The following is a 27967-nucleotide window of genomic DNA, read 5'->3' as shown; positions in this document are numbered from 1 at the left end:
TAATATGGGTCAGATTTCTTTTCCCCCCTTAGAAACGAGAGGTGAATACCGTTTTGGCTGACGTCATCAAGCACATGACCCCCGATCGCGCGTTTGAAGATTCCTACCCTCAGGTAACAGACCTGCGCTTTCAGTTTCTACATCGCTAGGAATTTTGTTCTTTTAAATTAAGTAGCCACGTTGCACGGGTCGGGGCGTAGAGTCGGGTAATCCTGTGCTGGGCTATATATGTATATAAATATATATATATATATAATATATGGCTTGGAGTGTGGCTCTGAGATAAGTACCTTGGGTTTAATCAACCCAGTACCAATAAATAAATACATTTATTTTATTGTTATTTATTATTATTATCATTTGGTTTATTTGTATTATTATGTGTGTGTGTGTGTGTGTGTGTGTGTGGTACTGGGGATGGAACCCAGGGGCATTCTACCTCTGAACTACACTCCCAGCCCTGTTTTTTATTATTTAGTTGGAAACAGGGTCTCACTGAGTTGCTGAGAACCTCAGTAAGCAGCTGAGGCTGGCTTTGAACCTACACAATCCTCCTGTCTCAGCCCCCCAAGTACTAGGATTACAAGCATGCGCCATCACATCCGGCAATACATGGCTTCTTAAAAGACTTTTTTTGACACTAGGGATTGAACCCAGGGACATTCTACCTCTGAGTTTATCTGCACCCCACCCCACCCCACCCCAGCTCTTTATATTTTTTATTTTGAATCAGTCTTGCTAAGTTGCTGAGGCTGGTCCCAGACCTGTGATCCTCCTGTCTCAGCCTCCCAAGTAAGGGTGTTACAGGCCTGTGCCACTGTGCCAGGCTAAAAACAAACTCTTTGTTTGGAAATAAATGGAAGCTTATGGAAAGTTGAAAGGATAGCTCAAAGAACTCCCACTTTTTACCCAGATTCACCAATAAGTAACATTTTGCCACATTTGCTTGATTGGGGTGTGTGTGTGTGTGTGTGTGTGTGTGTGTGTGTGTGTGTGTGTGTGTGTTGCTAGGAATTGAACCTTAATCCCATTCGACCTCAGAGCTGTACCCCCAGCCCTTTGATGTTGTTGTTTTAATTTGGAAACAGGTCTTGCTAAATTGCTGACAGCCTCACTAGGTTGCTGAGGCTGGCCTCAAACCTGTGATCCACCTATTTTAGCCTCCCAAGTACTGAGATTACAGGCATGTATCATCACACCCGACTTGTCGTTATTCTGTATGTGCACGCACATGCACACAGACTTATGTTTGTAAGTATTTTATTTCTGAAAAGTGTGAGAATACGCTACATAAGCCATATTACGCATTTGTTTCTAAAGAATTCATTGAGTATTTCTTAAGCACAAGAATATTCTCCTGTATAACTGCAGTTCTGTTACCAACCTCAGGGAGAGTGTGAGTGTGGGTGTGTGTGCGTGTGTGTGTGTTACTGGGTATTGAATCCAGGGCTTCATGCATGGTAGGCAAGTGCTCTACCACCAAGCTACATTTCCAGCTTGCTTTATTTATTATTTATTTATTTATTTATTTATTCATTCATTCATTTATTTTTGTGGTATTGAGGGTGGAATTCAGGGGCAATCTACCTCCAAGCTACACCTGCAACCCTAGTTTATTTTTATTTTGAAACAGGATCTCTCTAGGTTGATGGGAGTCTCACTACTTGCTGAGGCTGTCCTCGAACCCGTGATCCTCCCATCTCAGCCGTCCCAAGTACTGGGAATACAAGCATGCGCCACCACACCCAGTTTAGCTCTCTTTATTTTACTTTTGAGATAGAGTCTCACTAGATTGCCCAGGCTCGCCTCAAACTCACAATCCTCCTGTCTCAGCCTTCCAAGTAGCTGGGATGACAAGCGTATGCCACCACACCCAGCGTTTCAGGAATTCCAGCATTATCCAAGAATTTAACATTAACATATTACTGTTCTAGGCTCCAGGGTCACACCTAGGTTTGCCAGCATGCTCTGTTCAGTGAGCCCTAAATAAACCTTTCTTTCTCTTAAGTTGTGCTTGGCAGGTGTTTTGGTCACAGCAGTGAGTAAACTGAATAAAACGTTTTGGTTCACAGTTTTCAGGGTTCCAGTCCATATGCTTGCTTGGCCACATGCAGTGTGTGTTACTGGGGACTGCATCCAGGGGCATTGTACCTCTGAGCTACACTCCCAGCCTTATTTTGTTTTTATTTTGAAACAGGGTCTCATTAGATTGACGAGAGTCTCACTACTTACTGTGACTGTCCTTGAGCCTGCGATCCTCCTGTCTCAGCCTCCCCCACACTTGAGTTTCAGGTGTGCCCTGCCACGCCCAGCTAAGTCTATGCTTTTAAATCACAGTTAACATTTAGCTGTGCCTAAATATTGTGTGAGTCAGCATACTCACTGCTGTAATCCAAATTCCTGACCACCCAGCTTGGAGGAAGGAAGATTTATTTGCTCACAGCTCTGAGGATTTCAGGGGTTCAGTCCACGCCAGGCCAGGTACATCGGTGAAGCTCAGGACCTGGTGCAGGAAGCAGAGAAGTGAGAAGTGTGCAGGGGCTTTGCTCTCACATCAAGGAGGCCGGAAGCGAGGGAACAGCAAGGGGATTCAAGGACACAAGCAGTCCCCAAGGCCACACCCCCAGTGACCCGCCTCCTCATAACTGGAACTGCAAATTTTGGAAGAGGGTGGCATTATTTTTAATCCCATTCTTATCAACTAAGACATGATTTTTGTTTTGTTTCACAGCTTCAGTCAATAATTAAGAAGGTCATTGCTCACTTCCATGATTTTTCAGTCCTTTTCTCAGTGGTAAGTAACATTTCCTAATTATCTTTAGAAATTTCTCTCTGTCTCAGTGATGTTTTCATGATACCCAGGGCCAGATGAAACATTGTGGAGTGTTTCTAAATAACTTAATAAACAATGGTGTCCTAATAAAGTAAGCAGCATTTGGGAAATAATGCACATAGACTGAAAGAAAAATATAGTTTCTTTTCATTCATTTCTGTGTGTGTGTGTGTGTGTGTGTGTGTGTGTGTGTATGTGTGTGAGAGAGAGAGAGAGAGAGAGACAGACAGACAGACAGACAGACAGACAGACACTGGGGATAGAACCCAGGGGCATCTACCTCCAAGCTACACCCCCAGCCCTATTTTTTATTCTTTTTTTTAATTAATTAATTTTTTTTTTTTTTTGGTGGTACTGGGGTTCCTAGAAGCCGTTCTACCTCTGGGCTACACTCCCAGACCTACTTTTTACACTTTTTTTATTTGGAAACAGGGTCTCTTAAGCCAGCGTGGCTGACTTTGAACCTGCGCAATCCTCCTGTCTCTTGCCTCGCAAGCGCGGGGATTACAAGCGCGCGCCACCACGCCCGGCTTATTCTTTATTTTGAAACAGGGACTTAATAAGTTGCAAAGGGCCTCACTAAGTAGCTGAGGCCGGCCACGAACCTGTGATCCTCCTGTCTCAGCCTCCCAAGTACTGGGAGTACAAGGGTGCTCAGTCCCATTCATTCCTTACCGGTGGGGTGTGTGCACCTGCCGGCCATGCCACAGCTTTACAAACCTTCCAGCTAAATTGGGCTGCTCATCCTCCACTACAGTGTTCCCGTGGTACCGGTTGTGCCTCCCTTATCCAAAATGTTTGGGGTCAGAAGTGGTTCAGATTTCTGAGTTTCTCGGGATTTGGAGTACTCAGGTAGACCTCACTGCTCAAGTGTGCCTAATCTGAAAATCCGTATTGCAGATTCCAGGTTGGGGGCGCTCCGCTTGTATTTGGTTTCTGTCACACGCTTTTCGTGTTGAAACGATGAAACACATCAAAGTTGGAGTTGTCTCAGTGTCTGCCAGAGTTGAGATCCACTACCTCTCCCCCGTCTCTTCACCCTCTCCTGGGTTCCACCTCTGTATAACTCACAGGATGGTAGGGTTTTTCGGTTTTGATCATAGACATTGACACGCACCGGGCACGTGCTGTATCCTCAGCACCATGCTGGATCTGTACGTGTGCCTCATCACAGCTCCACGCCACCACCGGGAAGTGGGAGGTGTTGTCATTTCCACTTTACAGATGAGAAAACCGACCCTGGAAGAGGCGGAGTACCCTGTGTGAGGTCATGCAGTCCCTGGGCACGGGGGCACGATTCAGAGTCAGGGAGCTGTGGGACTTTTGTGGTATTGGGGATTGAACTCAGGAGCATTCTTCCTCCAAACGATACCCCTAGCCTTTTTTTTTTTTTTTTTTTTTGTGGTACTGGGGTTCCTGGAAGCCCTTCTACCTCTGGGCTACACTCCCAGACCTATTTTTACATTTTCATTTTGGAAACAGGGTCTCCTAAGCCAGCGCACGCGGCTGGCTTCGAACCTGCGCGATCCTCCTGGTCTCTGCCTCCCAAGCGCGGGGATTACAAGCGTGCGCCACCATGCCCAGCTTTTTTTTTGGTTTTGAAATAGGGTCTCACTACGTTCTGAGAATCTTGCTAAATTCCTATTACTGGTCTTGCACCTGTGATCCTCCTGATTCAACCTTTAAAAAGTGAGATTACAGGCACTTGTGTTTTGAGGCCACTCTTTGAACTTGACTGTCTCTTGTGTCTCTGCTCATCTGTACAGTTGTGAAAAACCTGATGTGCCCTGCATGTTGCTACTGGAAAAGCTTAAGGGCTACCTAAAGGTGGCCCAGGTGGTTCCCCCCAGAACTGTTAACTGGTCCTAGAACCAATCCCTGGGACGTGCGTGAGTTGTTTCAGTGTCCAGGTTGAGCTGGGCATGGTGCTGCACACCTGTCATCCTAGCATCTTGGAAAGCTGAGGCAGAGTATTGTATGTTTGCCCAGGAGTACTGGACAATTTAGCGAGAATTTGCCTCAAAATAAAATGTTCTGAAGATACAGCTCTGTGGCAGAGCGCCATGAGTTCAATCCTCAGTTGCACAAAATAAAATAAAATCTAAGTCCAAAATCTCTTCTGAAATGCTAAAGCCCCATAAATGTTTTAGTTTTTTTTGGAACTTGGGGCTATTTGCATACATATATCATAATAAGAGCTGTCTTGGGAATAGAACCCTAATCTAAGCACAAAATTCATTTCTGCTTCATATACGCCATATATACATAGACCAAGGTAATTTTAGGTAATATAACTTTGTATATAAAACAGTTTCATGATAGAGAATTTCCAACTTGTGCCATTGTGTTGGTGCTGAAAAAGTTACAAACTGTGGGGCCTTTGGGATTAGAAATACTCAAACTGTAGTTATTTTTAGAATAACAAGAAGACTTCACCCTAGGCCATCTATAATATCCAGATTTTGCAGCATTTTAGATCTCAGGTTTTCAGGTTAGGGATACTCAACCCGTAATAGTGTTTTTTGTTTGCTTGTTTTATGGTATAAGGGATTGAACCCAGGGGCATCCTGTCTCTGAGCTACACCCCGCATATTTTATTTTATTTTATTTTGCGGGTCTGGGGATGAAACCCAGGGGCATTTGACCTCCGACCTACACCCCCTGCCTAATTTTTATTCTTTATTTTGAAACTGGGTCTCACTGAGTTGCGGAGGGCCTCACTAAATAGCTGAGGCTGTCTGCGAACCGTATCCTCGGGTCTCAGCCTCCCGAATGCTGGGATTACAAGCGTGCGCCACCGTGCCCGGCTGCATATTTTATTTTGAAACAGGATCTCACGTAGTTGCGGTAGGCTTTGCTAAGTTGCTGAGGCTGGCTGCGAACCTGTGATCCTCCTTTCTCAGCCTCCCAAGTACTAGGATTACAAGCGTGCGCCACCACGCCCAGCTTGTTGTTTATTGCAGTACTGGTGGTTGAACCAAGGAGCATTCTACCTCTGAGCTATAGGGCATTTGACCTCCAGGCTATACCCCCTGCCCTATTTTTTTATTCTTTATTTTGAAACCGGGTCTCAACGAGTTGCAGAGGGCCTAAGTATCTGAGGCTGTCCACGAACTACGATCCTCTGGTCTCAGCCTCCCGAATGCTGGGATTACAAGTGTGCGCTGCCACGCCTGGCTTGGGTTTTTTTTTTTTTTTTTTTTTTTTTTGTGGTACTGGGGTTTCTGGAAGCCCTTCTACCTCCGGGCTACACTCCCAGACCTATTTTATATTTTTGAAATAGGGTCTCTTAAGCCAGCGCGGCTGGCTTCGAACCTGCGTGATCCTCCTGTCTCCGCCTCCCAAGCACGGGGATTACAAGTGTGCGCCACCACGCCCGGCTCCCGGCTTGGTTTTTTGAAACAGGGTCTTACTAGGTTATTGAGAGTTGCACTAAGTAGCTGAGGCTATCGTCAAACTTGTAGTCCTCCTGCTTCGACCTGCCCCAGTACTGAAATTAGAGGTGTGAGCCACCACGCCTGGCTGTCAGTAGTTTTCCAAAGCCTCTCTCAGATCTTTCAGGGGAGTCCTGAACACCTCTTCTTCCTGTTTGCTCCCCTTAAAGAAAAAGTGACTCACAAAAGCCTTCCTTCCAACTGCATGCCTCAGTTGCATACAGCATGTTTTCTCTATTTTCAGGAAAAATTTCTGCCGTTTTTGGACATGTTCCAAAAAGAGAGCGTGCGGGTGGAGGTGTGCAAGAGTATCATGGAGGCCTTCATCAAGTGAGTGTGACCGCCGTGGGAAGCCGCCAGCCAGGGTCCTCCCAACGCCTCGCTAAGATACCAGGCCATGTCGTCCCGTCCCCCCCACCACCACCACCACCCCGGTACTGGGGATGGAACCCAGGGGCACTCTACTTCTGAGTTATATCTCCAGCTCTATTTTTTTATTTTTATTTTTTGCAGGTCTGAGGATGGAACCCAGGGGCATTCAACCTCTGAGCTATACTCTCTGCCCTATTTTTCATTCTTTAATTTGAAACAGGGTCTCACTAAATTGCAGAGGACCTCACTAAGTAGCTGAGGCTGTCCAGTCTCAGCCTCCCGAATGCTGGGATTACAGGCGTGTGCCACCATGCCTGGCTATTCTTTATTTTATTGAAACAGGGTCTCACTAAGTTGCAAAGGGCCTCACTAAGTAGCTGAGGCTAGTTGCAAACCGCGATCTTCCTGTCTCAGCCTCCCAAATGCTGGGATCGTCAGCCTGCGCCACCATGTCTGGCTTTAAGTTATTCTAAAAAGTATAAGACATTAAGTTTTAAAAGTAGAACATTAGCTGGGTGTGGTGGTACACACCTGTAATCACAGTACTTGGGAGGCTGAGACAGGAGGATCACAGATTCAAGACTAGTCTCAGCAACTTAGAAAGACCATGTTTCAACATAAAAAAAATAATAACTAGCCAGGTGTAGTAGCACACGCTTATAATCCAAGCGCTTGGGAGACTGAGACTTGAGGATCACACAGGTTCGAAGTCAGCCTCAACTACTTAGGCTCTCAGTAACTTAGTGAGACCCTGTTTCCAAATAGTATAAAATAGGTCTGGTAGTGTAGCCCGGAGGTAGAAAAGCCCTGGGTTCCACCCCCAGTACCACAAATTAGTAATAATAATAATAACAACAACAACTATTATTATTATTAATAATAATAAAAAGGTCTAGGGTTATAACCCAGAGGTAGAACCCCCTAGATTCTATCTCCAGTTCTGCCTCACAAAAATAATATAAAAGTAGAACATTATGGATGGAAGATCTTATTTATTCAAACAATGGCACACACAATACTTACCAAACTCTACACAATACCATGTGCACCGCTCCTTTCAACTATTTACCTAGAGCTGAGATTACAAGCATGAGCCACCACACCTGGCTTGAATATTCTTATTTTTTAGGTTACATATTGATCCTGAAGGTATTAGGCAATGTATAACTAATTTAAGTAACTTTTGATCTAGCAGGCATTTTTTTAGGACAAGGTTACATTTAAATATTAAATATGTAGCTATCAATGGTTGAGCTTAGAAAATTGAGTTTGATGTTGTTTTCATATGTTGTGAGCTTTTCTGCGTATCTTTCTAAAAGATTAATGGCTTCCTAAAGATTAACATTAGCTGGGCATGATCAGGCATGCCTGTAATCTCAGTACTTGGGAGGCTGAGACAGGAGAATTACAGGTTTGAAGACAGCCTCAGCAATTTATTTATTTATTTATTTATTTATTTATTTATTTATTTATTTATTTATTTTTGGTGGTACTGGGGTTCCTGGAAGCCCTTCTACCTCCGGGCTACACTCCCAGACCTATTTTTACATTTTTATTTGGAAACAGGGTCTCCTAAGCCAGCGCGTGCGGCTAGCTTCGAACCTGCGCGATCCTCCTGTCTCTGCCTCCCAAGCGCGGGGATTACAAGCGTGCGCCACCACGCCCGGCGACAGCCTCAGCAATTTAGCAAGGCCCTCAGCAATATAGTGAGACCCTGTTTCAGGATCTCACAGGATGGAGGGTGTAGCTCAAAGGTAGAATGCCCTGACTTCAATCCCCAGAAACACACACACACACACACACACACACACACACACACACTTAATATCATTGATGTGCTTGGAAGAAACATACCTCCTTTACCTACATAAAGATCTGCTATATCCAGGTGTGATGGCTCATGCTTGTAATCCCTGTATTAGGAGACTGAAACAGGAGGATCACAGGTTTGAGGACAGCCTCAGCAAATAAACTGTCATCAACCTAATGAGATCTTGTTTCAAAATTAAAAAATAGGGCTGGGGATGTAGCTCAGAGGTAGAATGCTTCTGGGTTCAACTCCCAATACCACACACACACACACACACACACACACACACACACACACACACGATTTGTTCTAAGATTGTTTTCTTTTTATAGTATTTTGAAAACTAATTTTGCCTGGCACATAACCTACTGCAGATTGTGGACAGCTTTTGAAGGCCCTAGAAACACAGCAAGAAAACAGATTGAGCCGGGCATGGTGGCGCACGTTTGTAATTCCAGTACTTGGGAGGTTGAGATAGGAGGATCCGGGTTGGCAACCAGCCTCAGCTACTTAGTGAGGACCTCAACAGCTTAGTGAGACCTCGTTTCAAAATAAAGAATAAACCCAGGCGTAGTGGCGCACGCTTGTAATCCCAGCATTTGGGAGGCTGAGACCGGAGGGTCGTGGTTCGCAGACAGCCTCAGCTACTTAGCGAGGCCCTCTGCAACTCAGTGAGACCCTGTTTCAAAATAAAGAATCAAATATTGGGCAAGGGGTGTACCTCGGAGTTCAAATGCCTCTGGGTTCCATCCCCAGACCCGCAAAAAAGAAAAGAAAAGAATAAAATCAGGCTGGGGCTGTAGCTTAGAGGTAATATGCCCCTGGGTTCAATCTTCAGTTTACCCTTTGCCTGGCTTTGGAAGCGTAGCAATTTTACAGTTAGGAAAAGTTATAAAAAGTGTAAAAGAGCAAACTTGTTAGTGAGGAGAGCCAGAACATGCCTGTTTGTGGTGAGCTGGGCCACGTGAATGCCAGCAGTAACTTGCAGCCTCTGGATGTGTCTGCTGAGGGAGCGTTCCATCTGTCTTCATTGCTGTCGATGGGCAGGGCTTTGACCTGTGTCTTCCCATGTCTCCTAGGCACCATCAAGAGCCCACCAAGGACCCCGTCATCCTCAACGCCCTCTTACACATTTGCAAGACCATGCACGACTCGGTGAAGTAAGCCACCTCTGGGGCCGCAACACATCGTGGCCTGGGTGTCAATTCCTCTAAGTGCGTTAGGGAACCACCGCTAACCACGGCGGCAGCCATGAATAACTTTATTGAGTCTATTAAAATTCTTGCTAATGAGGAAAAATAAGGAAGGCAAAGAGACTGAGGCTAACCTCCCTGAGAAAACGAGATGGCAGATGTTTTTACAAAGAGATTTCTGTTAGGGGGAAAGGGCTGGCTCCATCCAAGTGAACTCAAATCCCATGTCTTCTGGAGATTTCTGAGAGCGAGATAGTGGGCTGACTCATCCAGTCACAGCTTTTCATTTTTATTTTTTTTAAATCTCATTATTAGCCAGTTACTTAAAATGTAGACAAAATTGCTTAGATATCTTATGTGGAAAACTTTATGTGCTCAGGATGGTGGAGGCTGAGCTCTGTCCGCAGGTCTCACCTTTTCATCAAAGGTTTAACTATCACCCCTTGGCCTTTGTGTTTGTTCTTTTTTGTTGTTGTTGTTTTGGTTTGATTTTTTACACGTTTCCTTTTGACTGGGCTTAAAACAATGCCTGCTTATTTGTGGCTAAAATTCTAGTCCCGGAAGAATTTTAAACACAGCAGCTTGATTTGCTGGAAAATGTTACAAAAATTGAGAAAATTGTTTTGGAACAAGCTACATTGTACTTATTTTCTTCCTTTTTCATCTTAATTTTTTTTTTTTTTTTTTTGGTGTGTGTGTTGCTAGAAGTTAAAGCACTGAACCCAGGGCTTTCTACTTCTAAACTATATTTCCAGCCCTTTTGTTTTTGTTTTGAAACCGAGTCTTACTAAGTTGCCAAAGATCTCACTAAGTTGCTGTGACCGGCCTTGAACCTTGATCCTCCTGTCTCGGCCTCCCAAATAATGGGATTACAGGTATGTACCACCATGCCTATCTCAGAATCGTTATTTACATGGCTGGCTCTGTGGTTGTTTTTTTATTATTATTATTATAAATGGACCTTGTTAGACTTTAGTTAACAAAAATATATCCAGGATGACACTTGTATTTATTTATCTTTTCTTGGTACTGGGGGCTAAACCCAGAGCATTCTGCCCTCAAGCTACATCCCCAACCCTTTTTTATTTTTATTTTTCATTTTGAAACAAGGTCTCACTAATTTGTATCTCTAAATTGCTAAGACTGGCCTTAAACCTGTGATTCTGTCTCAGCCTCCCAAGTACTGGCGTTACATGCTTTTGTAAGATACTGGGTTTTTGGTTTAAGAGACACATGGTGGGGCACGTCATCCAGGTACCCAGGTTCCTTCCATCTTATTGCTCTGCAGTATCTGAGCGATGTCCTTGTCTTCCTTCTGGAAGCTTCCCCATCTCAGCCACGTCCGCAGTCCAGCCCGTGGCACTGGGGGACAGCAGCTCTCTTTTGGGGACAGCACGTGGGAAGTTTCCATGTCATTGACAGTCACATCCCGCTGTCATACCTAGCCAAGAAGGAGGCTCGCAGATGTGGTCTCAAGGAACTGAAGGGACGTAGCACAATGGACAAACAATGCAGTCCTTGCCAAAGCCTGTTTACCTAGAGCAAACCAAACAAAGACCTTTCTGTTTTCCTTAGGTTAGTAAATTTTCCATAAAAGTAAATTTGGGAGCTGGGCATGTTGGCACCTATCTGTAATCCCAGTGCTTCAAAAACTGAGACAGGAGGTTCCAGGTTCAAGGCTAGTCTCAGCAACTTAGGGAGACCCTGTTTCAAGCATGCAAGCAAAGAAAAAGTGGCTCCAGTACCAAAAATAAATAAAAATTAAGTAGAGATGGGGAACTATTTATAGGTCTTTATGTGGATAATCAAAACTACAGACTCTGGACTTTTTCATTTATATTTCTGTTAAATTTTCTATTAAATAGAAACAACTGAGATGTGTGGTTTATGTTAAGAAGCATCCCCAAATATAGGATAGGCTGATGGATGGAGAGGGGAGTGGATGGTCATTTTTTTGTTTTGTTTTGTTTTTTGGTGGCACTGGGGGTGGAACCCAGTGTCTTTCTACCTCCGGGCTATACTCCCAGACCTATTTTTTTTAATATTTTATTTGGAAACAGGGTCTCACTAAGTAGCTGAGGCTGGCTTCGAACCTGCGCGACCCTCCTATCTCAGCCGCCCAAGCACAGGGATTACAAGTGTGCGCCACCACGTCCGGCCTTGGATGGTCATTTGATAGAATAAGTAGTATAGGGTGGTAATGACTGTGTCTCAATGGTGGTGTTAGGTGCGTACTGGAAAGTTTTTTTTTTTTTTGGTGGAAATTTTTACTAAGATTAAAATATCTCTGAAATACAAAACTTGATGTTAGACCTTGTAATCCAAATTTTAAAAAAAAGAAAAACGGCTCTTTTCCTATTAATATGTTTTGCAAATGACATCTTTGAGGAAAAGGAGAAGCATGTTTAAATTAGGTGTGTGTGTGTGTGTGTGTGTGTGTGTGTGTGTGTGTGTGTGTGTTACTGGGGATGAAACCCCAGGATAGTTGACCTGTGAGCTGCACCTAGCCCTTTTTTATTTTTTTATTTTTTTTATTTTTTTTTTTTTTGGTGGTACTAGGGGTAGAATCCAGAGACTTTCTACCTCCGGGCTACACTCCCAGACCTATTTTATATTTTATTTGGAAACAGGGTCTCACTAAGTAGCCGAGGCTGGCTTTGAACCTGTGTGATCCTCCTGTCTCAGCCTCCCAAGTGCAGGGATTACAAGTGTGCGCCACCACGCCCATCTTATTTTTTGGTTTTGAAGCAGGATCTCACCAAGTTGCTGGGGCTGGCCTCAAACCTGCCATCCTCCTGTCTCAGCCTCCCAAGTATTGGGATTACAGGTGTGTGTCACCACACTTGACTCAGATGAGGTTAATTTTGGTTGCTTTTTTTTTCAGTACTGGGGATGAAACCCAGGAGCATTCCACTTTTGAGCTACCCCCCAGCCCTATTTTTTATTTTTGAAACAGGGTCTCACTGAGTTGCAAAGGGCCTCACTAAGTAGATGAGGCTGTTTGTGAACCAAGATCCTGAACCTCCTGTCTCAGCCTCCCGAATGCTGGGATTACAAGCTGTGCGACCACGCCTGGCTTGGTTGTCTATTTTTATCCAGGGAAAGATGAACAGTTTCTGAAATGTAGAAAATGCAAATATCTTACCTGTTGGACGGCTTACCTCCCACGTGGCTTCTTCTTTCAGAAACCTTCGTTTGTTGCCTCCGTGTTAATTATGTAAATTATTGCTTTCAGTGCGCTCACCCTGGAGGATGAGAAGAGGATGCTGGCGCACTTGATTAATGGGTTTATAAAAATGGTAAGTTTGGGGGGAGGTGCAGCGACGCACTTGGAAACGTGACGTCATTCCTCTTCTGGGGAAAACAGTTCACATTGTGTTCCCGGGTGCTTTTATTTTTACTGAGAAAAGATGAAATTAGAAAACATCTTACATTAGCCAGGGCTCCCCTGGGAGCAAAGAGAGCCAAAACAAACCGGCTTCAGGAAAAATACAGACGGGGTTGTTTGGGAGAGGGATTTACTGGCTCTTGTAGCAAAAGGTCCAGGGAGGGGACCTCCAGAGGCCCAGGCTGCTCGGTCCCTGCGGCGGCGTGACCTGCCAGCCCAGTGACCAGCCCGCCAGCCCCTCTCCTGCACCACTTTCCCGGCTCCTCCAATGAAGCCCCGTGCCCCCGCCCCCATGCAGCGTAGTGGGCGGGGCTCCATCAGGCGTCCTGGGATTGGGTCTCCTTGGGTTAACACGAGCGGTGATTGGCCAGGCCTAGAAGACATCTGCATACCGAGCGATCCAAATCACAAGGACTCAGGAGTGGAGAAAGGGCTCCATGCTGCCGGGTCGGGATGCCAGACATCTGGCTCCTTGTCCCCTAGACACGGGGACTCACCACCTGCTGCGGACTCACCCCCCCCCCCCCGCCCCAGTCCAGGGCTTTAATTAGCTGTGTATTAGTTCTTACAGTTCTGTGCATTGGCTGGGTCACGGGGCTGCCCGTGGTAGGATGGCGCTGGAGGACAGGGCGGGCCACTTCCCAGCTCATGGAGCTGGAGGTTGGCTGGGGCGTCTTCGATTTCTTCCACTTGCCGGTGGCCCTTTCTCCCCGCCGTCCTCATCATTCAGTGGCCTCAGTAGAGCTGTATTAGGGGGTGGCGGCTTCCAGAAGACAGGGAAGCTTTAAGGCCTTTTAAGGCCACGCCCTAGAGGTGACATGTGAACCTCTGCCACCTCTCCTATGGTTGTAGAAACAAGTGCCAGGGCCAGCCTCAATGGAGGACGGGGGAGAGACCCACCTCTCACCTCTCAAGGGAGAGTCCAAAGGGCCCTTGCAGAGAGGACTAGCAGAGCCAGAGGAATTACTGCTGCCTGCCTCTTTCTTTCTTTCTCTTTCTTTCTTTCTTTCTTTCTTTCTTTCTTTCTTTCTTTCTTTCTTTCTTTTCTTTCTTTCTTTCTTGTACTGGGGATGGAACCCAGGGCATTCTACCTTTGAGCTACACTCCCAGCCCTATTTTTTATTCTTTATTTTGCAACAGGGTCTCACTGAGTTGCGGAGGGCCTCACTTAGTAGCTGAGGCTGTCCGCCAACCCGGATCTCAGCCTCCCAAATGCTGGGATTACAAGCTTGGGCCTCCAGGCCCGGCTTATTGCAGCCGTCTTTGGAAACATCCTACCATTATACTATTCCAGCCTGAACAGTCTTAGCCTTAGGTCTTGCTGTCCAAAGCTAAAAGACCAACTGCTAGCAGTATCTTTTCCTTTTCCTTTTCTTTCTTTCTTGTCTTTTTTTATATATAGATAGTCTCTGTTGTCCAGCCTGGCCTTGAACTTCTGGAATCAAGTGATCCTCCTGCCTCAGCCTTCTGAGCATCTTAGAACCATAGGTGCCCACCACCACGTCTGGCTGGGCAGCTCAGAACCCAAGCCAACCGAGATAAAAACGATACGATAACTTTGGGAATAACTTTGAAATTGTGACTTCTTTAACAAGGCTCAGTCTAACCGTCTACTTGATTCTGTGGGCAAAATATGAGTTCTGTGGAAATTCAGGGTTAGCCTTCAGTTCCTACCCAGGACATGGACCCATGGATTTTCACCCAGTGCTTCTCCTTGTCCTGGTTTATACAGTGGGCTGAGTAGGTGGTATCTATCCTTATATAGCTCTGTCTGAGCCATAAAGGGAACAAGGTGTGTAACTTGATAGCTACAATGGAAATTGCAAAGTTCAACCTTCCCCGGGCCAAAGTGATTGATGTAGCACTAACGTTGTTCCTACCAACCAGCTGTTTGTAAATTTCAAGAAACAGAAAAAGAGGGGAGTTTTTCTGCTGGGGGAATTTTCTTCTCTGACTCTGGCAGCCACTAGTAAGCTGTTGAGGTCGGGTCCCCTTCAGAAAGCAGGAAGGTGTGACCTCCATTAGGAAAACCCCTCCGGCAAATGGCTCCCAAGAACCAAATTTATGTTGTGTGGGAAGGCGGGAGCTGACATGAGATCCCATGATTTCCTTTCCAGAGGTTTCCTTCAAGGCCTGGGAAATACTGTGTAGATTCTGAGCTTCTGTTTTATAACTTCTGGCTCTCTGTGTTCTCATCCAGTGCCCCCGTCATCCAGCTGATGGCAGTAGGAATATTTCAGTGATACCCACGTATCCCTGAAAGTCACAGAACTTTTTCTAGCTCGAGTGCCTTAGTGTACGCCTGTTTGTTTGGATTCCCTCGGTAGATGACATTGTCCCTTTTAAAGTCTTCAAAGTCTTCTTTTGTTTGGTGATACTGGGGATGGAGCCCTTCTACCTCTGGGCTACACTCCCAGACCTATTTTATATTTTATTTGGAAATAGGGTCTCTTAAGCCAGTGCGGCTGGCTTCGAACCTGCGCGATCCTCCTGTCTCTGCCTCCCAAGCGCGGGGATTACAAGTGTGTGCCACCGCGCCCGGCCTTAAAGTCTTCCTTCTTGATTTTAGGTTTCCTTTGGCCGAGATTTTGAACAGCAGCTGAGCTTTTACGTGGAGTCCAGGGCGATGTTCTGCAACCTGGAACCTGTTCTCGTGCAGCTGATTCATGTAAGGGTTCCCGTTCACTTGGTCAGTCTCTCCATGAATGTTTATTGATTGATTATTCATATGCCGCTCACCAATTTGGAATTCTTTGCCTCGTGTAGTAATTATTCTTTTGGGTCAAAAGATGGTTTCTTAAAGACTAATAAAAGCTGTGACTTTGCTAGGATGGTTTTGAAACGGGGGTTTCTTGAGAGGAAACCTGGTGAGTTCTTGTCTATGGTGAGCGAAGAATGACACCCGCAGACCTCAGGAAGGGGAGTAAAAGGTTTATTGGAAGCAGCAGGGAATGGGGTAAGGGTGGCTGAACACCCCCAAAGGGGCTGGAACTCTGGGTCCAGCAGCTGCCTTCAGGACAATACTTGAGAGTAGCCCAAGCCGAATTGCCTTCAGGTGCAGGCTGCTTTCTTCCAGAGTCCGTGCGATCTGCCAGAAGGGAATAGAGAAAAGTGGCTGAACACCCCAAAGGGGCGGTCGGAACTCCGGGGTCCAGTGGCTGCCTTCACGGTCACTACCCGAGTGTCGCCTGAGCCAAGTGCCCATCAGTTGCAAACTACTTTCTCCCAGAGTCCACGCGATCTGCCAGAAAAGAGGTGCAGGTCACCCCTATGGGCCTGGCCAGCCTTGATGTCCAGCAGAGGCCTTCAGGTCACTACTGGAGCGTCGCCCGAACCACGTGCCCTCAGATGCACTCTGCCTTCTCTCAGGGCCAACACCACCTGCGAGAGAGAGAAAAGCTCCCCAAAAGGGGAGGGGGTCCTAAGAGGGAAAGTCCCAATTGTTGATCCCTAAGGGTCATTGTCCACCGCTTGCAAGTCCGCTTTTGGTTAGGGTGACTTTGGGAATTCTGGGAAGCAGCTCTCAGGATTTGCATAGGGTATTTGCATGTCCTTTGAAGGGTCTCCTCTCCTTTCATTCAGTAGGAGTGTCCACTTGCTCTGTGCTGGCTCCTGGGTTTGTTGTTAGTAAACAGATGGTTTTGTGAAGCTCTGACCTTCTTATCTCTGAGCCTTTGGAATTTCAGGTATTTGTCGCCCCTCAGGAAACTCAGGAAATTAACTTTTTCTACTGAGGCCTTTTCCCTATCTGCCTATTTCCTTTCTACCTCCTCAGTTTTATTGATGTCTTTTTCTCTGACATTTGCAAATTCTTATGTGCAGGCCAACAGCAAAGGGGTAAGTGATTGACACTGATTAGTTATAGACATGGTCACCTGGGCATCTTTGCCCAACCAGAGATTCCCAGCTTTCTCAGATTGTGGCATCTCTGGTAGCTTGGTGCCAAAGAAATAGTAACACTCTGTTTATTGTAAGTTAGAGTCAGACAACTTTAGTGTGTGTGGACTAGCAACCTGGTAGCCATTTGTAAAAGTTCTGTACAGAGAATAAAAGACGGTGTTTTTGTCTCATCCTTAAGTAACCGTAGCTGCTCACTGATGGCGTGCTCTCCCTGGGCACCGCGGTCTCCAAGCCCTGGGATCAGAGTAGACGCTGCTGCCCTTGTTTTCTGTTCCTGGCTGTTTGTTTTCCTTCACATGTGCTTTTGCACATGCTTTTCATCCCATTTGCTTCCAAAACTTCAGTTTGCAAATGTCTCCTGTGGCTGCAAGGGGTGTGCTGCGGGCCAGTGTCGGGCCAGGAGCCACCTCGGCAGGTGCTTTGCACGGCACCCAACAATTGCCGTCTCCCTGACTGTGGTGCGCCGCTCGTCTGCTCAGCACCCTAGGGTGCCGTGAGGCATGGTTTGGAGACAGTAGCCCAAACTGCTTACCTGTGGAAAACTTCTTTTAGTCTCTTTAATTGCTTCGTGTCAATTCTGGGAGAACAACCTTGTTATATATTCATTTACTAGTTAACGGGTTTCTCAGCACAACTAAATTTGTGTGTGTGTGCGTGCGCACACGTGTGTGTGTGTGCGCGTGTTGGGGATTGAACCCAAGGGCACTGTACCTCAGCTATACTCTCAGCCTTATTTTATTTTTATTTTGAAACAGGGTCTCACTAAGTTGTGGATGGCTTCAATAAATTGCTGAGGCTGGTGGCGAACCTGTGATCCTCCTGTCTTAGCATTCCCATGTACTGGGATTACAAGCTCCACCACACCCAACTAGCACAACTAAATTTAAGACCTAATTGCAGATACTCTCTATAAAAACCCACCCCGTAGGGTTGTAAGGATCAACTAAGTTAATGACAGTCTGTTAGCTGAATGGCATGGCCGCAGTGCTTATAGTTAGCATTGCAAAGCTAAATTGTATAGTCTGCTCTTAGATCTGGGAGTTTCTCTTAAGAATTCTAAGACCATAAACTTAGAATGTGAGTTTTCTGGAAGTAAGTGAACCCTGGCTATTCATTAAACGAGGAAACAGTCGTTTGGAGCGCTGATTGGCGGCGTGACTGACATCGCGCCTTTGGTCCTCCCAGCCTGGAGTACTGGCTGAGCGAGACCTGGTCGTGCCTGTCGACGCTGTGGTATTTCAGAGCTCACCGCTAACCAGTCTTGATCCCAGTTAGCTTGTTTGCATGGATGCGGACGTAGTTACTGCCCCGATCTACGGAAGACGTTCATCTGGATCGCCAGCATTTCATCTCTGTTTTATGTCTTCACAAATCCAGAGTGTGAACCGGTTGGCAATGGAAACGAGAAAAGTCATGAAAGGAAATCATTCCAGAAAGACGGCCGCCTTTGTCCGGGTACGCGCGGAAGATAAGGACTCCCAGCCCCCGAGCCCTAGCTGGCTGTCTGGTTTGCAGATTATTAAGTTGTTCCCAGAGAAAGACAAGTGTGTCAGGCTAAGGGTGGCTTAGTATTTTCAGTTTAATTTTTCAGTTTAGAGTTTTCAGTTTAATTTTTCCATGGGTGTCTACAGGTTGGTCTGTTTTCTTACTGTTTTCAAAAGAAATGATCCGAGGATTCCACATTTTAATACACAAATCCAAAGTACTCCCCAAATCTGAAACTTTTCTGAGCACCAACACGATGCCACAAATGGAAAATTTGACATTATGAAAGTGTCTCCTGCACAAAATTACTTACAATATTGTAGAAAATTACCTTACCTGCAAGCTGTGGGTGTAAAATGCATATTAAACAAGTGAGTTGTGGTTTAGACTTGGGACCTACCCTCCAACATACCTCCTCATGTATATTCAGATATTCCAAAATCCAAAATATGAAACATTTCTGGCCCAAAGCCTTTCAGATGAGGAATTTTCAATCTGTGTGTTTTGGTTTTTTTTTGTGTGTGTGTGTGGGGGGGGGAGTAGTGAGGATTGAACCCAGGCATACTCCACCTCTGAGCTATACCCCCAGCCCCATTTTATTTTGTTTTTTGTTTTGAAAAAGGGTCTCACTAGGTTGCTGAGAGTCTTCTTACATTGCTGAGGCTGGCCTCAAACCTGTGATCCTCCTGTCTCAGCCCCCCAAGTACTGGGTTACAGGTGTGCTTCACCATGCCCGACTTCAACCTGTATGTGTTTGAGGAGATAGATTTGCATTTTTGTATGCCAACTGAATTCTATCTAATTTCTATCTAAAGTAATATACTATTATGATAAAATATTTCTCTAATAATAGTGTAACTTTGTATATAATAATAGCATGCTTGTTACTGATAGGCTTACTAACTTTTTTCCTCTTGATAAGAGTTACACTGAAATTTGAAAACAAATTTCAGTGTCTTGTGTATGCCGCTCAAAATTTCATCAAAGCAATACATTTCCATATACTTAGAAATGAGAAGATGCTGAAACATTTAGAATGGAAGTAGGCATTTGAAGCCTCTTTCCTCAGCTACCTCAGTCTCTTCTTAGCAACCTCTTCTTTCTTCCATATTTCTGTATTATTATTATCATTATTATTATTATTATTTGCAGAACTGGGGATCCCAGGGGCATTCTATTTATAAGCTATGTCCCCCAGTCCTATTTTCTTTTATTCTTTTTTTTTTTTTTTTTTTTTTTTGCGGGTCTATGGATGGAACCCAGGGGCATTCTACCTCCAAGCTACACCCCTGCCTACACCCCCTGCCCTTTTTTTTTTTTTAATTCTTTATTTTGAAACTAAGTTGCGAAGGGCCTCACTAAGTAGCTGAGGCTATCCAGGAACCTTGATCCTCCGGTCTCAGCCTCCCTAATGCTGGGATTACAAGCGTGTGTCACCACACCTGGCTTATTTTTTATTTTTGAAACGGGTTCACTAAGTTGTTGAAGGTCTCACTGAGTAGCTGAGGCTATCCACAAATCTGAGATCCTCCTGACTCAGCCTTCCAAGTACTGGGATTACAAGCATGTGCCACCATGCCCAGCTTATCTTCCATATTTTTTTTTGGTGTGTGTGTGGTACTGGGGGGTGGAACCCAGGGGCTTTTCCACCTCCAGGCTATACTCCCAGACCTATTTTATACTTCATTTGGAAACAGGGTCTCACTAAGTTCCTGAGAGCCTCACTCAGTAGTTGAGGCTGGCTTCGAACCTGTGCGATCCTCCTGTCTCAGTCTCCCAAGCACGGGGATTACAAGTCTGTGCCACCACGCCTGGCTCTTTCTTCCATATTTTTAAGTAATTGATTTAAAAGGTTGCTTCTTAATTTACTGTTACAAGCCGTAGCAATGGGAGACTAGTTTTTTATACCCCATACTCCTCTTGTTTCCCCCGGTCCATCCTCCTAAAGATCATGAAACACGGGAGAGGCAAGAGGGAAGAATCGTGGGGACTTGTACAAGAACGCGAGAGGGGTGCCGTGGAATGTGGGCCCGGCACCAACAGCCGTGGCTCCGCGGCAGTGCTGACCCTGCGCCCGTCTCTCCCTTCTTCCCAGGCCTGCGTCGCCTACTGCTTTATCACCATCCCCTCCCTGGCGGGCATCTTCACGCGCCTCAACCTCTACCTGCACTCGGGTCAGGTCGCCTTGGCCAACCAGTGCCTCTCCCAAGGTAAGCCCACCATCCCCGCGCGCTGCTGCTCAGGCAAGCTGGCTTGGCCGTGTGTGTGTGTATAAAGAGAGAGAAAAATGTCAAGCTGGCTTGGCCATGGTGTGTGTGTGTGTGTGTGTGTGTGTGTGTGTGTGTAAAGAGAGAGAGAAAAACATCAAGCTGGCTTGGCCATGGGGGGGGGGGTGTGTGTATATAGAGAGAAAAATGTCAAGCTGGCTTGGCCATGGTGTGTGTGTGTGTGTGTGTGTGTGTGTGTGTGTGTGTAAAGAGAGAAAAATGTCAAGCTGACTTGGCCATGGTGTATCTGCATATGCGTTGGTGTTTTTCTTTCCTTTTTTTTTTTTTTTTTTTATTGTTCTGGTGTTGGCTGGTGTGTTCAAAACCCCAGGGACCCCCGAGTAGGATCTGATCCGTGTAGAAGGAATCCCTCCGGCTCCCCGCTGTGGGTGACAGCTTCCCACTGTAGCAGGCCCAGATGCACCCCTTGGGTATGTGGGCATGGCTTGCCGGAGAGGCCTCCCTGCGAGTCGAGTCTTAGGAGGGTGACGGAGGTGAGCGGGGAGGGGGAGAAAGACCGCACTGTGCACTGGTGGGCTGTGGGCAGCTGGGGTTCATGCCCAGACTGGATGTGATGGCAAGCACACCTTGGCGTCCCCTCACTGAACGGGAGAGGTCAGATCCTTCAGCCTGCACTGACTTCGTAATGTGCCGGGCGGTGCTGCTGGGACGTTGACCCCCTGGCACCCTGGCCTGGCGCTGCCTGCTCCACATACCTGAGCCAAGGGAACACCCTCGGGGAGGGCCCAGGTGTGCTGCGGGCGCCCTGCTTGCCTCCTTCACTGGTACGTGCGAGGGCGTGCGTGTAGAACCCCACAGGTTAGTGGCGTTAAAGAATCCTAACGCAAACCAGGCCCAGTGGCACGTGCCTGTAATCCCAGAAGGATTACACGCTGAGGACGGCGTCAGCAATTTAAGGCAGACACTTGGCAACTTAGTGAGACCCCGTTTCAAAATAAAAATAAGTCAGGGCTGGGGGTATAGATGAGAGTTAGAACACCCCTGGGTTCAATCTCCAGTACCAAAAAAAAAATCCTTATGCAGATGTTTAGGGAGCCCGTTACTTGGCAAGCAGTCTGCACGTCGGTGAAGGCTGGCCGCAGTGTCCTTCCGGTGGCCACGTGAGGTTCATACATCTTGCCCACGTGGGGAAACTGAGGCAGGGCGTGGAAAGAAGCTGGCCTGGGTGGGTACACTGGGGGGGTCTCTGACTGACCGCAGCTGCACCCCTTCACACGCCGATTGTCAACAGCGCAAACAGTTGCAAGGCCAAGGAACTGGGAGCTCACCGTGGCTCCCGGCGAGGTGGGCGGGTGGCTTCCGCCATCGCCATCCCCCAGCCCTGCCTCACGGGGTCTGCTGGGGCTAGCACCGCACCTCCCGCTGGTGTCCCTCGCTGCCCTGGCATGGCGGCCCCGGTGCTCAGCTGCGTCTTGTTCAACTGGGGAGCTGAATCAAGGCACCAGGAGTCTGGTCTTTGACGTCTTTAAGCATGTTTGCCCTCCAGGAACCTTATCACTGCTTGGCTGTTCTCAGCTCTCTGACTGGGGCCTGGTAGCTTCTCAGTGCGTTTGGAATCAGACACCTTGCCTCTGAGTCCCCGGGTGAGGCTCCTACCCTCCGTCCTCATCCGGAAGCAACGCCAGCCACGTGGGCCTTTTCCTATAAGCTATCTCCAATTCAGAGCCTCTGCACTTGCTGTTCCCTTTCTAGAATATTTTACCCCTGAGCATTTGCTTTTTTTTTTTTTTTTTTTTTTTTTTTGGTGGTACTGGGGATGGAACCCTTCTACCTCCGGGCTACACTCCCAGACCCATGTTTATATTTTTAATTTGGAAACAGGGTCTCTTAAGCCAGCGAGGCTGGATCCAAACCAGCGCGATCCTCCTGTCTCCACCTCCCAAGTGCGGGGATTACAAGCGTGCGCCACCACGCCCGGTCTGCTTTTTATTATTATTTTGAAGCAAGTGAGGCCACAGGTCCTTTTTTATTTTTTATTCCTTTGCAGTACTGGGGATGGAACCCAGGGGCATTCTACCTCCAAGCTACACACCCCAGCTCAATTTTTTTTTTATTCTTTATTCTTTTTGGGTTTTTTTTTTTTTTTTTTTTTTTTTTTTGGTGGTACTGGGGTTCCTGGAAGCCCTTCTACCTCGGGGCTACACTCCCAGACCTATTTTTACATTTTCATTTTGGAAACAGGGTCTCCTAAGCCAGCGCGCGGCTGGCTTCGAACCTGCGCGATCCTCCTGTCTCCGCCTCCCAAGCGCGGGGATTACAAGCGTGCGCCACCACGCCCGGCTTATTCTTTATTCTTTTTGAAACAGGGTCTCACTGAGTTGCAAAGGGCCTCGCTAAGTAGCTGAGGCTGTCTGCGAACCACGATCTTCCCATCTCAGCCTCCCAAACGCTGGGATTACAAGCGTGCGCCACCATACCCGGCTAAGCCACAAGTCTTTGAGGAGGGCTTTCGTGGCCACTTGAGCTCACGTCGCTGCCCCGACCCCGTCCCACTGCTCCGTCATTGGCATCAGTGGCACCGTGCATGCAAGGGCTGACATTCTCTTCATGCTTGTTTTTTTTTTTTTTGGTATGGTACTGGGGATGGAACCCATGGGCATTCTACCTTCGAGCTATATCCCCGGCCCTATTTTGATTCTTTATTTTGAAACAGAGTCTCAGTGAATTTCAAAGAGCCTCACTAGATAGCTGAGGCTGGCCAAGAATCCCAATCTTCCCGTCTCAGCCTCCCAGATGCTGGGATTACCAGCGTGCATCACCACGCCTGGCTTCGTGCTAGTTTACTTATGGGCCAGGACACTCTCCCTCCCACTAGACAGACCTGTCTTCATTGTGTATTGGGATATGTGGAATTTTCTCTGGGAATTTGCTTCGGTAAGGATGTCAGGTTAGCATCCAACCAAAAATACAGCCACCACCAAAAACGTGAAAACGTGCAAAACGAAAACTAGAGGAGGGCTCCTAAGTAGTTCGGGACGGGCCGACCGGAGGCCTCCCGAGCTTGGCTCCACCTGTGGCACGAGGACTGGACTGGGAACTGCGGATACCAGAGCTGGGAGCCGCAAATGAAGGTCTAGAGGCCGAGAAACTTCTTCTAACTTTACAAAATGACTGTGACCATGAGTCATAAGTGCCGTAGATTTCAAACAAATGTATGACTGGCGCCCATACAGGGCTTCGTGCTTTTAGAAAGAAGGAAAAAACAAAACAGAATTTCTCAAGCTAAGGCAAGGCTCCTCTGTCATCAAGGGTTTGCTGTTCCCCAGAACTACTCAAGAGTCACAAGGGTTTCTCCCTGTGGGGCTGTCCTGGGATGCCCTCGTCCACACCGAGGGACAGTGGTGGCAGCGCAGCCCTGTCCTCTGCACACGATGGCAGCGGCCATGTTAGGACCCCGGGCTCTGCTTCTGCCTCCTCTCTGGCTTCAAGCTGTTGCGAGGGAACGGGAATGTGGTATCCACTCATGTTTAAAAATTTATCTGATGACTTTCACTTGAGTCCCTAAATGCCGGGGCGCTAAACCTTAAAAGCCTATTAACGTGGCTCTGAAAGCCACGCGCAGCACTTGTTGGCCAAAATAAACAAGGCGTTCAATTGCTGAGAAGGGGGAAGGCTAAATATAAATTAAATGAGGCTTGTGGAAATGGGCCGCTTTTGTTTCTCTCTGAACATCCTCCCTTTTCAGCTGGTTATAGAACATCGCCCTCCCTCCACCCGTTTGTTTTCTTGACTTCCCTAATCCAGCCTTGATTCATCTCTGGGGCCTTAGCTGTGCCGCGGCTGGTCCCTGGGCTGGACCTCTCTGCCTGCCCGTGTGGATGCTGAGGAAGGGTAGTATAAGGGCCAGTTCTGCTGCTTAGTTCACACCCCTGCCAGGAGAAGAGGTCATGCTGGGATGTGTCCATCACCCCAGAGAGCTGGAGAAAAAGACTTGCAAATCAGTTGTTTGGCCACCTGCCTCCCTGCTGGAAGTGGCCCAGAAACACCTTTTTCTCTTTTCTTTTTCGTTCACCCTCTGCACCAGATAACTTCCTCCCTCCTTTCCTCAGGGCTGTTTCTGGAAGATTATTACCAGCCTACAGCTAGAGCAGATTCTTTTGTCCTTTATCTTTTTCTTTACTTTTTACCTCTGTTCCTTTATTTTTTCAGTTCCTAAGCTCCGAAGGGGAGAGGAGTACTAGTTAATTCATTCTGTTCTCTGGTTCCACTGTGTGTGAGTGAGTGTGTGTGTGTGTGTGTGTGTGTGTGTGTGTTACTAGGGATTGAACCCAGGGGTGTTCTACTTATGGGCTACACCTCAGACTTATTTTTTAGTTTTGTAGTACTGGAGATGGAACCCAGGGGCATTCTACCTCTGACCTATACCCCTAGCCAGATTTTTTATTCTTTATTTGTGAAACAGGGTCTCAATGAGTTGCAAAGGGCCTCATGAAGTAGCTGAGGCTGTTAGCAAACCGTGATCCTCCTGTCTCAGGCTCCCAAATGCTGGGATTACAAGCATGCCCCATCATACTTGGCTTATTTTTTAATTTTTTTGCAGTAAGATCTCACTAAGTTATAGAGGGCCTCACTAAGTTGCTGAGGCTGACCTCGAACCTGTAATCCTCCTGTCTCTGCCTCCCAAGTACTGGGAGTACAGGCACGCACCAGTTCCACATTTGAGGATTCAACCAACCACAGGTAGAAAGTATTCAGAAGTGTGGTGGGGACGTTGCACCTTTATGGAACATGTGTGGACTTTTTTCTTTGTCCTTATTCCCCAGACAACATAACAACTATGAATGCAGCACTTATATTATATGAGCTGTTTTAAGTAGCCTAGAGATGACTTGAGGTCTGTGGACCTAAGCAGAGTATGAATAGGTTATATGCAAATTCTGCGCCATTTTATTCAAGGGACTTGAGCATCCTTGGGTTTTAGTATCTTGAGGGCTCCTGCAACCAGTGCCCTGTAGATACCAAGGAACGACTGTAGGTTACAGTGGAAGTCGTGTTTAAGGTGTGTCTCAAGTGAACGTGTTTGTGAGGACACGGAAGGGGAGGAAGAAGGAACTGTCAACATTCCAAACCAAGCAGACGATCTCCGAGGATCACAGAGGAGTGGACTGGCCCGGGGTTTGGCTGACACAGGATCTGGCGGAGGCCCTGCTCAGTGGCCGCTTGCAAGTCTCCTGAGTGCGGCGGCCCCAGTCCGGACACTCCCACTAGGAGCCAGGTGCCTTTGGACAAGGAGGCCTTTCCGTGCCTGGGTTCCCTCTTGTGTGCAGTGGAGATGACGACGGGCCCCTCCCTGTAGAGTTGAGATAATGACCGTGGAGCCCTGGCCACTGGCACACAGCATGGACTCCGTAACCCTCACCTTGGTCTCTCTAGTGGTGAGAGCAGGCCGTGGGCTGTCAGGAGCTGTGTGCATCCGCTCTGGTTTCAGACTTTTAGGAGTCAAGTAATTTCTCATGTGCAAAAACCTCCAGGGGTCTACGGAAAAGCCAGTCTGTTTCAAGATTAAACTGCTCTGTTAGGCTGGAAATAAAAAAAAAAAAAAAAAAAAAACTGCAGTTCTCCAAGCTGGAACAGGATTGAGAGATTGAGAGTAAAGCAAAGGAGTGATAGACCCAGGAACGATTTTTGTTATTATCATGAATAATAATGCTTTTCCTTCCAGAGTTCTCTCCCCTCCCTCCCCAGCACCGTGGTACCAGGGATGGAACCCAGAGCCTCCCTGGGGTGCAGATGGTGCAAAGCTCGTCACCCACGCTCACAGCTGCCCTGGTGGGTCCGCCTGGGGGGGCGTGGCCAGTCTCCTGGCGGGGGGCGTGGCCAGTCTTCTGGCTGTGGCTAGCAGCGGGGTGCCTTCCTCCAGGTCTCAGGCTTCTCACTGCTCATGCGCGCCAAGCAAGCGTTGTCAGAAACAAGATCGCACTTAGACTGTATCCTGGGAGAGGGGAGCTATGCCCCAGCCCTCTTATTTTAAAACGGGGTCTAAGTTACCAAGGGCCTCGCTAAGTTACTGAGGCTGGCCACAAATCTGTGATCCTCCTGTCTCAGCCTCCCAAGTACTAGGAGAGGGAGAGGGAGGGCTGGAGGGAGAGAGGAGAGGAAGCGAAGGAAGGAAGAAAACAACTAGAATTAAGATGAGGACACCAGCCCAGGGTGGTGCCCACGCTTGTAATCCCAGCACTCGGGAGGCTGAGACAGGGGGATCGCGGTTTGCGGACAGCCTCAGATACCTGTTTGCGGACAGCCTCAGATACCTAGTGAGGCCCTTGGCAACTCAGTAAGGCCCGGTTTTAAAATAAAGAATAAAAAATAGGGCTAGGGGTGTAGCTCGGAGGTAGAATGCACCTGGGGCTCCATTCCACTACTGCAAAGAAAGAAAGGGAAGGGAAGGGAAAGGAGGAAGGAAGGAAAGGAAGGAAGGAAGGAAGGAAGGAAGGAAGGAAGGAGAGAATAAATAAGGCCAGGGGTATAGCTTGGAGGTAGAATGCCCCTGGGTTCCATCCCAGTATTGCAAAGAAAGGAAAGGAAAGGAAGGAAGGAAGAAAAAGAAAGAAAGAAAGAAAGAAAGAAAGAAAGAAAGAAAGAAAGAAAAGTAAATAAGGCCTGGGGTGTAGCTAGAAGGGAGAGTGCCCCTGGGTTTCATTCCCAGTACCGTGCACACAGACACACACACACACACACACACACACACACACACACACACACACAAATACCTAATCCTAATCACAGGGAAATACAAGCCCCTTGGTCACAGAGAGGGCACCGCACCTCCCGGAGGTGCCGGAGCCGCCGCAGCCCGCGCAGGTAGGGCTGAGGTAGCACTTAGTGCCAGAGCCCTGGACAGGCCAGAGAGTGCGGGGGGCACGAGCGTCCAGAGCCTGCTGGTGGCGCTGCTGACACTGGGAAGTGACTGAGATGTCCCAAGTCGACTTTTCCCATTAAATATTGATATTCAGAGTGAATGTAAAGGGCACGCTGCATAACCCGGTGGTGAAATCAAGATCAGATTAGGCTGTCACTGGTAGCAGTTAAGCAGTAATGAATGAAGTGTGTAATTGTAGCCAGGCATTCATGCTTGTGTAAATCTTGCTCTATAGTCAGCAGAACCTGGTTTTGTTGTTGTTATTGCTGTGTGTGTGTGTGTGTGTGTGTGTGTGTGTGTGTGTGTGTGTGATACTGGGAATTGAACTCAGGGGCATTTTACCTCTGAGCTACACCTCCAGCCCTATTTTTTCTTTCTTTATCCTTTTTTTTTTTTTTTGGTGGT

At 47.2% G+C, this 27967-nt stretch overlaps 1 protein-coding gene across 1 annotated transcript in view; it reads left to right on the top strand.

The window, feature by feature from the left end:
* Window positions 1-27967, top strand: part of VPS35L (VPS35 endosomal protein sorting factor like) — a gene marked incomplete at both ends in the record, with an annotated part of 118763 nt that overhangs the window by 64858 nt on the left and 25938 nt on the right. Inside the window, 8 exons of the mRNA XM_080703938.1 lie at window positions 33-113; window positions 2732-2794; window positions 6512-6597; window positions 9529-9609; window positions 12878-12941; window positions 15600-15698; window positions 18308-18385; window positions 20511-20625. Coding sequence (XP_080560064.1) covers window positions 33-113; window positions 2732-2794; window positions 6512-6597; window positions 9529-9609; window positions 12878-12941; window positions 15600-15698; window positions 18308-18385; window positions 20511-20625 — 667 coding nt within the window. The remainder of the gene's footprint in view (window positions 1-32; window positions 114-2731; window positions 2795-6511; window positions 6598-9528; window positions 9610-12877; window positions 12942-15599; window positions 15699-18307; window positions 18386-20510; window positions 20626-27967) is intronic.

This window comes from Muscardinus avellanarius (assembly GCF_963383645.1).
Source record: "Muscardinus avellanarius genome assembly, chromosome: 10".
NCBI classification, from domain to species: domain Eukaryota; kingdom Metazoa; phylum Chordata; class Mammalia; order Rodentia; family Gliridae; genus Muscardinus; species Muscardinus avellanarius.
The sequence above is the reverse complement of the archived record's forward strand: the minus strand, read 5'-3'. Positions and strand labels throughout refer to the sequence as shown.